Source organism: Oryzias latipes, chromosome 21 (assembly GCF_002234675.1).
Source record: "Oryzias latipes chromosome 21, ASM223467v1".
Lineage (NCBI taxonomy): Eukaryota > Metazoa > Chordata > Actinopteri > Beloniformes > Adrianichthyidae > Oryzias > Oryzias latipes.
The window spans coordinates 15,987,555-16,001,972 of NC_019879.2; the positions used below are offsets into that span (position 1 = coordinate 15,987,555).

General features: G+C 46.0%; 1 protein-coding gene across 1 annotated transcript; it reads left to right on the forward strand.

Moving 5' to 3' along the window:
• Positions 1 to 581: 581 nt before the first annotated feature.
• On the forward strand, positions 582 to 13,947 carry LOC105357469 (zinc finger BED domain-containing protein 4-like). The gene is made up of 10 exons (XM_023951147.1): positions 582 to 830; positions 943 to 1,075; positions 1,233 to 1,324; positions 1,408 to 1,614; positions 1,681 to 1,794; positions 1,893 to 2,150; positions 2,255 to 2,879; positions 12,486 to 12,614; positions 13,428 to 13,515; positions 13,650 to 13,947. The coding sequence occupies exons 1-10, from the start codon at positions 768 to 770 to the stop codon at positions 13,945 to 13,947; spliced, it is 2,007 nt and encodes a 668-aa protein (XP_023806915.1). The 5' UTR covers positions 582 to 767.
• The last annotated feature ends 471 nt before the right edge of the window (positions 13,948 to 14,418 follow it).

Consider the following 14,418-nt stretch of genomic DNA (forward strand, 5'->3'; position numbering starts at 1 on the left):
AGTCTCTCCAGCGTGTCCTGGGACTTCCCCGGGGCCTCCGCCCAGTGGAACATGCCTGGAACACCTCTCCAAGGAGGCGTCCAGGAGGCATCTGGACTAGATGCCCGAGCCACCTCAACTGGCTCCTTTCGATGTGGAGGAGAAGCGGTACTACTCCGAGCTCTCCGCGGGTGACCGAGCTTCTCACCCTATCTCTAAAGGAGCGCCCAGCCACCCTTCGGAGGAAGCTAATTTCAGCCGCTTTTATTCGGGACCTTATTCTTTCGGTCATGACCCATAGCTCATGACCATAGGTGAGTATTGGAATAAAGATCAACTGGTAAATCGAGAGCTTTGCTTTTTGGCTCAGCTCTCTCTTCATCACAACGGACCGATACAGCAACCACATAACTACGGACGCCGCTCCGATCCACCTGTCAATCTCACGCTCCATTTTTCCCTCACTTGTGAACAAGACCCCAAGGTATTTAAACCCCTCCTGCCGCAGGGTGACAAGTAGGGATGGCCCGTTTGACACGGGGCTTCGGCGCGCGGTTCACCTTCATGAAATAGAGTGCTTCGGCACAATGTTTCGAAGCGTGTGTCAACCAGCGCAGATCACGTGATTGATGACGTATGACGCGCCAAATGCATCATTCACCTGAACCAGGTTTCAGATCTCAGGTGTGTTTGATCAGAAGGGCGCGCTGTTGTCTATAAATACAGATGAATCCCAAACGTTTCCCGACCAGTTCTGTTGTTTCCCGTGTATCGTAAGAATCAACGTCATGGCACCCGGTAAAAAACGTTCTGTGGCTTGGGATCATTTCAACTTGATTTCTCCAAATAAGGTAATACACTATTAACGTTATTTTATTAGTAGCCATTGCTGGTTATGTCAGTTTTATAGGTATGTCTGTCAGTTGAAAGGAATCATTTTTATTCTTTCCATTTCTTTTTTAGGTGCAATGTTTGATTTGCATACATGAATTTGCATTCAATGATAGTACATCCTCCATGATGCGACATCTCCGCTCCGTTCATCATGTTGAAACTCCGCAGTCGGCAAATCAAGCCTTCAATCCACCTCGTATTGGTAATAAGAATATATCCAACTAATGGCACACAAAGTAAGGACTTAAACAGATAGCTCAGTGGAAAGGTCAGTGACATGAGAATGCTGAGGTTGTGGGTTTGAGGCTCAGCTTCTACAATTAATTTTTTTTTTTTATCTTCATATGTATATTTTGCAGTGTCAAGAAAGCAAGAACTTGATTCTGCATTGGTGGATATGATTGTAATGGATGCACAACCATTTTCAATTGTTGAAGACAAAGGCTTCAAGGTAAGGTGGCTAATATTATATAGCATTTACATTATTTATGTTTTTGTGTACATAATAAGCTGTATTTTATTTGTCACTATTAGGCTTTTGTCAACCTTTTGGACCCATCCTACATAATTCCTAATAGGAAGGCCTTGAGGACAATGGTGGAGGAGAAGTACAAAGCCAAAAAGGAGAAGGCTTTAGATGTGGTTAGCAGGGCCTCTGCTGTCAGCCTTACAGCAGACATGTGGACATCCATTAACATGGACGCTTACTTGGCTGTAACATGCCATTTTATCACCGAGGAGGTAGGTATCCGCTGCTTTGTGCAATGCTTTGGTTTATGTATCTCAGTTCGATTTTGTTCATTCTAGGTGGAGCTGGCCTCTGTGGTCTTAGGGGTTCTGAAGTTTCCCCAAACCCACACTGCAGCTCACTTGGCTGAGGCCAAAAATCTTCTCATGGAAGAATGGGGAATTAAAGGGAAGGTGCGAGCCAGATCAATAAAGTACAAGATCATTCATCAATATGGCCTCCCACTACCTAATATACATGATTTGTGAACATGTTGTAATCTTTCTTCCAGGTGACAGGCCTGGTTACAGACTGTGCTCCCAACATGGTTGCATGTGCTAATACATTACTACTTCGGCACATAATGTGTTTTGCACATATGCTTAATTTGGTGGTGAAAAAGTCCCTTGCCCAAACCCCTGAACTAGAGGATATCCGAAGTAAGGGGCGTAGGATTGTCGGTCTTTTTAAACCCAGCACCACAGCGAAGGAGAAGCTGTCAGAGATGCAGCGACAGCTGGCCAGGCCAGAGCACAAATTAATACAAGAGGTGAAACTTTTTTTTATTTTATTTAAGATTTTACATGTTTTTTGCAGTTGTTTATTGTGTTACTTTCTTCTCTCCTTTAAAACGTGCTTGCTGTCTTATCTTAGGTGGAAACAAGATGGAACAGCACATTTAATATGTTGGAAAGGCTGTTTAAGGAGAGAGAGCCACTGGGGGCAGCTCTGGCCACCCTCCATACGGACCTTCCTCCACTCACCTCAGAGGACTACCAGGCCATACACCACTGCTTGAGCGTTCTTTCACCGTTTCAAGAGGCCACAGTTGAGCTTTCGACAGAAAAACGAGTGTCAGCATCCAAAGTCATTCCCATGGTCAAAATGCTGAAACATTACATCTCAAGCAGGTGTGGTCAGATCACACACCCACTTGGTGAAAAACTGGCCACTAACTTGAAGAACAATCTCCATGAGAGGTTGTCAGCTCTGAAGAAGGTCACTGCTCTGTCAATGGCAACCTTGTTGGACCCAAGGTTTAAAGAGCTGGGGTTCTGCAGCCAAGGCTCTGCCCACACGGCCATAGAGCGACTCACTAAAGAGTGTGCTGCAACAATGCAGGCGCTACTTCCAGAGGCACAGCCACAGTCGCCACCCAGAGAAGGTCCTTCAAGTCAGCAGGAAGATGGTGGTCTCTGGGCCCTGCTGGACAGGCATGTGGGGGTTCAACAGCAGGTGAACAGCACAACTGCCAGTGCAACAGTGGAGGTTCAGAGAGGTACAGTAAAGATTAGAATCCTCATCATAACTTCTGGTCATTTTAGACTGCTGCATGACAATAGGCTATTAATGTCCTTCTAGGTACTTAAAGGAACCTCACATCCCAAGGACTCAGGACACACTGAGATACTGGGTTACCCACAAGGTTTTATACCCACATCTCTACAAGCTGGCAATGAAGTTTTTATGCACACCAGCTTCATCTGTGCCTTGTTAGAGGATCTTCTCCAAAGCTGGCGAAATCGTCGGCCAAAGACGAAACAGGCTGAAGCCCAGCACAGTGGAGAAAATTCTGTTTTTAAATAAAAATCTATAACATGTATCCCACCCAGTCATGTTAGACCCTGGTTCACAAGCACTCATTCTCACTTTATACATGGCATTCACAATGTAACACAAGTACTTCCTCACAAATCTTCAAACATTGTCTTTGTTTTATTTCCACACTGAAGTGTTACAAGGGCAAGGAACTTAGTGGAGTAGATGATACACGTCCTGTCTGCCACCAGATGCCGCTGTTCTGTGTGGTTTTCGAAGCCCCAAATGCTTCATTCATTTTTCTGGCACATTTACACGAAGCCCCATGAGAGCTTCATGGGGCTTCGATTCCCATCCCTAGTGACAAGTGAGCATGCAGAGCAGCAGGTGAACTCCGCGCAGCAGCAGATCAAACCGACTAAACATAGTTGAACAGGTGAGCTGAATGTTTATTGATAACGTTCCAGATGTCTGGAAGCTCATTTGTTTGATTTACAATTTATTAAAATGCTATTCATTTATCGTTGGTTTGCAGGATCTCTGCAGCCCAATCAAGACATCGGTATCCCTGCAGCTGTTTGCTTGAATCCTTTCTTCCTCCACCAAAGACCAGATCTCTATGTTTGTGTGATGCTTCCGTCTGAGGAGGAGCACTTTTTGCCTTTTTCAACGTTGTAATGCTAATATAACAGACTATTTTCATTCATCTTTGTTTTTTAATGATGAAACGGGATGCTTCATCTGCAGGAGGGGGCGTATGTAACACTGTTTACTTCCGCACTGGTGTTGACAGGTTCACGACGTAAGGTGACAGATGAACTTCAGGTTATGTGAATGAAAAGGAGAATAAAGGCTGGAGCGGTCCTCTACACCCAAACGTGTCTCTGAGCTCCTTTTACATATGAAAGTCCGCTTTACCAACACCGAACCCCGGAAAGACGGATCAACTGACAATAATCTGATTTTGAGTCGCCAAAAAGGTTCAGAATCTCTTTGTTTTAATAAAGCTTCACAAAAGGCTCCACATATTTCATCTTCAAACTAGGCTCCCAAAACAGACAACTTCTGTGTTTTCTCCTTGTTAATCTATGAATTTTTTCCCGTAAATTTACGAGTTATTATCTCCTAAATCTACGAGATAAAATCTCGTAAATGTACGAGATAAATTCTCGTAAATTTACTTTTTTTTTTGGTGGCCATAAAACTCTGTCGTAAACTCTGAAGTACAAAGCCACTGGCTCACTAACATTAGCCATAACACTGAATACTCCTGAAAGACTCAGCTTCACTTCTCTCGCGCAGCATTGCGACTTTAATCTCGAAACTTTATTTCGACTTTTATCTCGACACAACGAGTTTTTTCTCAAAACTTTGTTCTCGTCATGATGAGAAAAAACTCGACACGTTGGCCAGAATTTTTTTTCCTCACCGTGGCCCTAAAATCCGTTCTACCCCTCCGGCCCCTGTCTGCGCATAGAAATTCTGTCCATAAAAACTATGAACAGAACCGGTGATAAAGGGCAGCCCAGCTGGAGTCCGACGGGGACCGGGAACAGGTCTGCCGGCTATCGGAACCAAGCTCCTATTCCGGTCATGCAGAGACCGGACAGCCCTCAGTTAGGCTCCCCGGACCCCATACTCCCAGAGCACCCTCCACAGCATACCACAGGGATGCGGTCGAACGCCTTCTCCAAATCCACAAAACACATATGGACTGGAGAAGCGAACTCCCACAATCCCTCCAGCACCCTGGATAGGGTGTAGATCTGGTCCACTGTTCCACGACCAGGACGGAAACCCCACTGTTGTTCGTGAATCTGAGGTTCGATCACCGGACGGACTTTCCTCTCCAGTACCCTGGCATAGATTTCCCAGGGCGGCTGAGGAGTGTAATTCCCCTGTAGTTGGAACACACCCACCGGCCCCCCTTCTTAAAGAGGGGAACCACCACCCCTGTCTGCCAGTCCAGTGGTTCTGGTCCCCACTGCCACGCGATGCTGCAGAGACGTGTCAGCCAAGAGACTCCCACAGCATCCAGGGACTTGAGGTACTCAGGGCGGACTTCATCCACTCCCGGAGCCTTGCCACTGAGGAGCTCGTTGACTACCTCAGTGACTCTAGCTTGGGTAAAAGACAGCTTAACCCTAAAGTTCCGCATTCTCTGCTTCTTCAAAAGAAGGCGTGTCAGTCGGATTGAGGAGATCCTCGAAGTATTACTTCCATTACCCGACAATGTCCCCAGTCGAAGTCAACAGCCCCCACCCTGCACTGAAAACGGGGCCTGTGGAGATCTGCTTTCCCCTCCTGAGGCGCCGGATGGTTTGCCAGAATTTCTTCGAGGCCAACCAATAGTCCTTCTCCATGGCCTCACCGAACTCTTCCCAGCACTGAGTTTTTGCCTCCGCAACAGCCCGGGCTGCAGCTGGCTTAGACTGCCGATATCTGTCAGCTGCCTCCGGAGTCCCACAAGCCAGCCAGGCCTGGTAGGACTCTTTCTTCAGCTTGACAGCATCCCTTACTTCCGGTGACCACCACCGGGTCCGGGGGTTACTGCCGCGACAGGTACCAGAGACCTTGCGACCATAGCTCCGAGCAGCAGCAGAGACAATGGAATTGGAAAACATGGTCCACTCTGACTCAATGTCCCAACCTCCCTCGGTACCTGTTTGAATTTCCCCCCGAATGTGGGAGTTAAAGACTTCCCTAACGGGGGGATCAGCCAGACGTTCCCAACAGACCCTCACAGTACGTTTGGGTTTTCCAAGTCTTTCCGGCCTCCTTCCCCGCCAGCGAATCCAACTCACCACCAGGTAGTGATCGGTGGACAGCTCTGCCCCTCTCTTCACCCGAGTGTCCAAGACACAGGGCTGAAGGTCACCTGAAACAACTACAAAGTCGATCATTGACCTCCTTTCTAGGGTGTCCTGATGCCATGTGTATTGATGGGCACCCTTGTGCTCGAACATGGTGTTTGTTATGGACAAACTATTCTCGCTGAAAAGGAGAGGTCTGTCTGGCTAATTTATGTGCACGGGGGGCGGGGCTGTTGTCCAGACAGCACGCGGCACGTGTAGAATTAATTAAATCTGCACCGGAGGGCCCAGACTTTCGTGTCAACCTGCTGTTATGACGACCCTATTTTGCACTCTCTGTGTAGAACACACTGGAGGGGCGCGGGAAAAAACGACTCGCTGCTGCAGAGGATATGAACAGGTGAATAGGTAGAGAGAAAAAGCAGGTAGAGAGGTGGGGAAGGGGCATTGGCTTCAAAATCTGTCAGAGGGATGGAAACACGGGCATCAGATTTAGACGCAGCTTTCAGCAGAGACTTTCTCTGGGATCATCTTATTACTTAAACAATTTAATTTGTTCTATATTTACATCATGACAGCAATATGTCAAAACATTGCTGTTTATTTTCTTTTTTTTCTTTTTTCTTATTTTTTCATGTATTTTACTTTTCAAGTTGGAAAATGTATTAAGTAAAATGTTTTGTTAAAAAAACATTGTTGCATAATGAGGAAATAAAACACTTCATGTTCTTAATTTGTAAGTTATTTATTTAGTTTTCTTCCCCCAAAAGTATCGATAAGAGTATCATTAAATACTGGATCGATAAGCAGTATTAATAAGAGTAGTAGTACTCTTGAAACCTTAATGATACCCATCCCTAGGTATCAATCCCCTCTGTTTCCCAAACAGGAACACAGACTCCAGTTAATGCAGAACCAAGAAAGACTCAATCCTGTCGCTAATCGTCCAAGGTCGGCTGCCCCAGAATACAAGGTGGGAGACAGGGTGTGGCTTTCATCTGCTGATGTTTCATTAAAAGCGGGTATAAAGAAGTAACTTCCTCACTACATTGGTCCATACTCCTTTGTACAAGTCAGCAATCCTGTGGCTGTGAAACTGGACCTTTCTTGCAGACTATGCATCCACTCTTTGTTCCATGTCAGCAAGTTGAAAACTGCTAGAGATTCACCCCTTTAACCCAGTTTCACCTTCAGTTCCTTGTCTCGTGGATGGTGGTCCAGTTTACACGATCAAAGCCCTACTAGCTTCCAGACGAGTGGGCTGGGCATGCAGTACTTTGTTGACTGGGAGGGTTATGGTCCTGCGGACCATCAATGGGTCCCTGACCATCCCATCCTCGACTGGGACCTCATCGCCCATTTCCACCGGGAACACCCTGACCAACCTTGCCGTCCATCTGTTAGTCTGACTTAGCAGGGGGGTTATGTCATGATATGTCTGATTGTTGTTTTGATTAGGTCTGGCAGGCTGTGACTTCTCCTGGATGCCCTCCCCTCCTCTGAGGCGCCCTGTGAGAGTCACAGCTGCAATACTTTCTCATCAAGCTTCTATAAAAGGTGTGGCCTTCTTGGGTTCTGTGTCTGAGCATCTTTTAACCTACCTAGACTTTGGTCCTGTTCACTCTGGTTATTAAAACCTTTCCTAATTTGAGGTCATGTCCTTCCTGCTGTTGCGTTTCATCTTTGGCCAATCGATCACAGTGAGGGAAATTTTAACACTTACTGTAAATGCAGCATCTCCCTTCACAGCAGCTTTCACTGAATTACACAGGTGGTTTGGCAGAGATTTTTATACCGGATGCCCATCTTGACACAACACTGCATTTTAACCGTGGACTGGCACAGAAGGACCTAAACTTGGGCCCCTTTGTGGCTACATAGTTTGGCTGTGGAACAGTAGGTCTTGTCCAAGTACACACACTGGATGAAGTTCATTGCATCCCCTGAGAAACAAACTGTCATTGTGCCTTTGGCAGTTTCTCCTCCCCCTCCCCTGTCTGCTCTGCTCTCATCATTGGAACCAGCTGTGGACACTCACCTAATCTACTACCAGCCTACTCAAGGAGATCCAGCCCCAGTATTAATCGCCAGTGTGTTGCTCCTAATGGTTTCCTAGTCTGGTCGCCATGTTTAATCTTGTCGTCAAGTTCTATCTTGTTACTAACCTCGTTTGTCGCCTCTCTCCCAGGTCCATTTCCACGAGTGTTCACCTGGACCAATCCTTTCCAAGAGCAGCCACACTTTCTCCTGCCACGCATTACTCCAGCCACGTCACGACTCTCGCTTCGTTTCATATCCAGTCACAAGGAAACTCCTACTACAGCAAGACTGCTGTCATTGCTATCCATCATCCAAGTTACGAACTTTAAAGACTCTCTTACCTTTCCCATCTGGAAAAATCCAGGTAGTTTTCTCTTCTACGTCTGAGTTTTCTCCCGGGTTCCAGCATCTGGGTCTGTTACGTCATACAAATCATGACACAAACCCTGGTTTCTCACGTGCCAGTCCTGCATTTAACCATCTAAACTATCAAGTAAAAGATTCAGATGATGACATTTGAAGGAAAGTTATACAAGCATGCAGACTGAAAAAGTTTTTTTTTATTAGTTGTTACATTTTTATTAATGTTTTTTTGAAATGAGGGAAGTACCGAAATGTTTTCATTCTCTGGTGTTTAGTATAAAGCAGCAGGTGGTGAATAGCATGATTCATTACATCTTTTCTGAAGATCAACAACATTTCAGCTCATGTCCAGCAGAGGAAAATGTCAGCTGAAATACTAACCTGCATTAGCCTTTTGTAGTCCACTGAGCTTATTGCTTTTGCTGAAAGTAAATTTATTCCATTATTTATCTGTTTAAAAAAGGGCACTTTCATATTACTTGTGCTTGTTGCAGTGATAAAGGTAATTCAATTCATTGAGCTCTTAATTAAAATGTAGGATTTTCAGTTTTAAAACCCTTTTAAATCTAAAAGCCACTTTTATAACTTTTACAGACTAAATGCTGATTAATGTTCATCTTTTGCATGTTTCATGCACATTTAAAAAAATGTAAATATAAAAACGTTTATAAACACATCCTAACCAGCCATCCATATTTTAAACCCACGAAATCCGTTTCAGGCTTACAGGGTTGCTGGAGTCGATCCTAGCTATTGTTGGCTAAAGGCTGTGTACACCCAGAACAGGTCATCAGTATGACGCAGGGCCACACACACTCTCATCTAGGGGCCATTTAGATTCTCCATTTAACCTATGAAGCATGTTTTGGGACTGTGGGACGAAGCGGGAGTGAGAGGAGGTCCCAGCCGGGATTAGCCGGGACTAGGACCTTGTTGATGTGAGGCGAGAGCACTAACCACTACACCGTTGTACAACCCAAACCTTTTATTGTATTTCATTTACCTTATGTGTGCTTTCTGGCTTGTTTTTTTCTTTTTGTTAAGGCTCATTTCAAACAAAGAACAAATATCTTAAGCTACGGACTCACCAGGCATGTGACGCATTTAACCCACTTGCCTGCCACTACCCAATACTAGCGCACATCTGCCGCCCAGAAAAGACAACTGTGAAAGGTCGTAGCGGTACAAATCTCGCAAATCTTTCTCCAGGCTTTTTCTATTGTAGCTTTGTTCCGATATATGAAAGACTTGGTGTCACATAACTTCAGCCGGACAAAAACTGTTTTTATTAATTTCCCCTCCATGCCCAAATATCAAACGGTGCATTTTGATGAATATAAGGGACGCCATTCATGCATTACTACAATGTCCAAGTCTCCGATTGGTCAAACTTTAATTGATTTAACTTTTAACGCACGTTCAATGTCCAAAAACGAGTCCAAAAACAAACTTAAAAACTTGCTTGACTGCAAAATTTTTGAACGGGGATACCTTAAACACGCACATTTGTGCATTTATATAGACTTTTCATCTGAAGTAGTAGCTTGAACGTGCGTTGGTGAGGGCAACATAGCTTTATACTGTAATTAGAAGATTTTTCTTTGCAGGCAGCAACAAATTGTGCATCTTTTCTAATAAACCCCATCATTTGAGAAGGACTCATACTCTATTTAACAATGGAGAACATTCCAGATTTTGTCTGGTGGACTAAACTAACAACAATACAAAGTGACTCCATCCATCCAGGTTTCTATTAATAATCAATACCTGAGACTATCGGTATGCAAACACGAGTCAAGCTCTACATCACATCTTTTCAGGAGTATCAAAAGGATGTGGGTTCACAAGGAGGTCATTGAGATGCTGAGGGAGGAAAAGAGACGGAGGGATGCTGGGGGGTGGGGGGTTGGGGTTGAAGCAACTGTTGGGGAAGGCGAGGGGTACATAAAATGTTGTTTCAGCAGCTCTGAAAAAAAAGCATGAAGCACAGAGAGCCTGGAGCACAGCACAGAAACAACATTCACAGACCCCTGGGTCATTTGACCACGCTGCTGTAACTGTAAACGTCTACAAGTAAAGGTCTCACTCGAGATAGAATGCATTGGAGCCAAACAAGGGAGTTAGATAAGACATTTTCTTGCATAAATTGGTTCTCACCTTTGTGCCTGAGTGAAGAAAACAGATAAGTGATGTTGCCACACGTTTTCAGGCACTATTAAATTACTCCCTTTTTTTCCCCTTCTCTTTTTTACTGAATAGTTCTCTTTGTCTGTTGCTGCCATGGCGGGTGCCAGATTGTTTTTGAGAGTCTGTCGCCCCTATTGCTGTCTTTCGCCACATGCAGGTAGCCCAAAGGAGAGAATAGAGCTCATTGACAGGGAACAGGAGGGGGAATCCACATACCATCCATCGCCCGCGCCTGGGCTCATTCTGTAATGAAATGGCCTGTGTCATGGAGGCCTTGTCCAAACAATGGGCCCATTCAACCTGGACAGCTGTCTCTGGCAGCACCAGTTGAAAACAATACATCTGAATTCTTTTAATAAGTTACATTTTTTAAGACTTCATAGTATGTAATCAGTTTTATACTCCATTTCTATGCTTTTTTTTTCATGCTTTCTGTAAAATCTGAGAACCTGTGCACTGCATTTGCACAACACACAAATGATTTAACAGATCATTCTTCCCACGCTTTGGTAAACATCGCCCATGATTCTGCAAGAAAGACGTAAGTTTTATGTATTGGTTTATTATTTAATGTAATTATAGGTTTCTGAAGTTTGATTTGGTTTTGGAGTCTTTAAACACCAGCATAAATTATGTAACGCAGCTTAATCCAGGCTTTTTCTTTCACTTTTGTTTCACAATCTCTAAAAATCGCTCTGATAAGATGAAGACAAATAAAGAAGTCGCTTTAAGCAAAGGAGTATGAGCTGTTCCATCTGCTGTATAACAGTGATGCAACGTTGTTATATCTGCAGTGAATGAATAAATGCAAATATTGATAAATGCAGATGGCTATAAAATGGATGTCAATGGAAAACACTGAAAGGAACATCATAACTATCCCCTTAAGGGTGGATATGGGAAGTCAAAAAACAGGCAAACCTGTACAGAGCACAGGTGGCCCACACAAAATATCAAGATTGTAGACCGCTTGGCGAGTGTCTAGGCCAAAAATGTTCATGCACATTTTTAACAGGCATGCAGTGGGCGACAGGTCCTAGCTAACAGTTATACAAAATTTAAGGGTGAATTATTTGAGATGAACTTATATTGCACAAATATTTCATTATGTCAACTCCCCAAACCCTGTTTACTGTACAAGGGGCCTGTTAGTGCTGTTTAACTGATAAGTGTGCTCTCCTTGCAAACAGCCTGAGTGTTGGAAAATGAGGAAATTAGCTCATCAGAGCGTATTTTGTGTGGTACAGTTGTCCTACATGTGCTTACGTATCACATGCAGCATTTGATTGCAGCCAATAAAGAGCCAGTGTTTGCACCTCACCGAGATGTTTCATAAGGATACCATACGACAGCGTCACCCATACATCATAAATGTGAGCCACTTACATTTTTCCTACAAATACTTCACAATGCACTTGCTCCATGCACGACAATAGTACGTTCCATGTTCATGACACCCCTTAAGGTGGCCACACGAGCCTCAACAGAACTTCAAGATATACCTACCCCCTGTTCCCCCTTGTGCTATCCTAGGCACTTTACCATTGGGAGTTGGGTCATCTAGACCCACTAGACAGTGCGCTGAACCTTTTTTCTTCAATGATTTGTGAACCTCACTGGTGTCCATGGATTACATGAAATCTTTCCACCTTTATCCACCTTTGTCATGGTAGGGATAACATGTCAATGTAAGGGTGGGGTCATCTAAGATAGCACAAGGGTTACGATGCAGCCTCTCCTGGTTATGACAACCTAAAACTCCACAGCGCCGGTACAAGTCAACCCTCAGATGGGTGCATGTTAAGTGGTAAGATCCTCCTTCACCTGGGATCGCCATCTGTTGGGCATTCTGGTGCCTCACAAACCCAGGCTGTTCGTAATGGGAGCCCCGCCCCGGTCCCTGGATTGATGCACTGCCCAGTTCTTAGTTCTTATCTTGGGAGACTCCATTGTCCAGCACGTCAACATTAAGAGGTTCTACACGCACTCCATCTCAGGAGCATCAGTCAAAGACATCTACAACCATCTCACCAGTAAATACCCCTCTGCCTCAACCGTCATCATTTATGCAGGTACCAATGACATTAAGTTCCAGCAGTCTGAGAGATTGAAAACTGACACATCATTAATCACATCCAACAGTTAAACGTACAATGCAACATATTTGGACCATTACCTGCACCCTGTTACAGAGACATCAAATTATCTCGAATCCGTCAGCTCTATATCTGGCTAAAATGTCACTGCCACTCCTTAAATATCCACTAAAATGAAAATTTCATCACATTTTACTATATACCAAACCTTTTCAAACCAGATAGCTTACATCCAAACCATACAGGTTACCATCTCCTCAGGATGAACATATAACTCAGCCTCCAATCCTTCACTGTTTGACCATTGAGTGGAGCTGACGGTTCGATCAAAGCACACACATTCCTTCTATATCAACATCCTTTAATCCAGTACACGTCTCTAGCAGAGATCACAAACGTCCACATTCAAAGTCACACAGCCCTTCTATTAGATGTCTCCATTCTATATACATAGCATCAAATACAGAAACAAAATTAAATTAAATGGAAAATCATCATTGGATTCACCTGCTACACTGAACATGGTTCTTTTAAACACCAGATGTCATGGTTTGAGTTCGTTTTGTCTTGGTTTTTGCGTTTGTTTCTTGTTGTGTCATGTTTGGTTTTGTTTCCTGTTTTATTTTGAAAGGTGTTCTGTTTGGTCATGTTCCTGAGTTTTACTTCCTTGTCCCATCTGCCCTGATCATGTTCACCTGTGTCTTGTCTGCTCTGCGTCTGGGTGCTACCGGCTCTCGAGCCCCCCTCACCGTGACAGAATGGACCAGCCATATTTTCTGGACCCAGCAGAGCGGGACATGCGGCTGCTAGAGGCCTACTGCCTGGAAGCCGAAAGGACGAGGTCTTACTGGGATTTTGACCAGGCCCAGTTTGCCTCGTATGCCTGGAGTGGGAGCCACCTGGACTTTACAGGGAGCCGTCTTGCCCTGAGGGGGGGTCGTCGTCGCCGCCGCCGTCCCCGTCCCGTTTTTGTTCCGGCGGTGGTCCCGGATGCACCACATCCCCTTCCAGTGGTGGTCCCGGATGCACCCCAGCCCCGTCCTGTTCCGGTGGTGGTCCCGGATGCACCTCATCCTGTGCCAGTGGTGGTCCCGGATGCACCCCGACCCCTCCCTGCTGCCAGGCGGGTGCTGGCTATACCCCGACCGCTCCCTACTCCCAGGGGGTGCTGGCTGCACCCCGACCCGTCCCTACTCCCAGGGGGTGCTGGCTGCACCCCGACCCGTCCCTGCTCCCAGGGGGGTGCTGGCTGCACCCCGACCGGTCCCCGCTTTCAATGGCTTCCGCCAGAGCTCGGCTCCACGCCTGACCCGCCAGAGCTCGGCTCCACGCCTGACCCGCCAAAGCTCGACTGCTGGCCTGACCCGCCAGAGCTCGACTGCTGGCCTGACCCGCCAGAGCTCAACTGCTGGCCTGACCCGCCAGAGCTCAACTGCTGGCCTGACCCGCCAGAGCTCAACTGCTGGCCTGACCCGCCAGAGCTCGACTGCTGGCCTGACCCGCCAGAGAGGCCAGCTGACTCCAAGCCTGACTCCAAGCCTGACTCCAAGACTTACTCCAAGCCTGACTCCAAGCCTGACGCCTTGGAGGACTCCATGCCTGACGCCTCGGAGGACTCCATGCCTGACGCCTCGTAGGACTCCATGCCTGACGCCTCGGAGGACTCCCGTACCTGCCTCGCCGGACCGCTCGGCCTCCCGGCCGTCCTCCTGACCTGCCTCGCCGGACCGCTCGGCCTCCCGGCCGTCCTCCGGATTCTTTTCGGCCTTTGCTGGCGTGC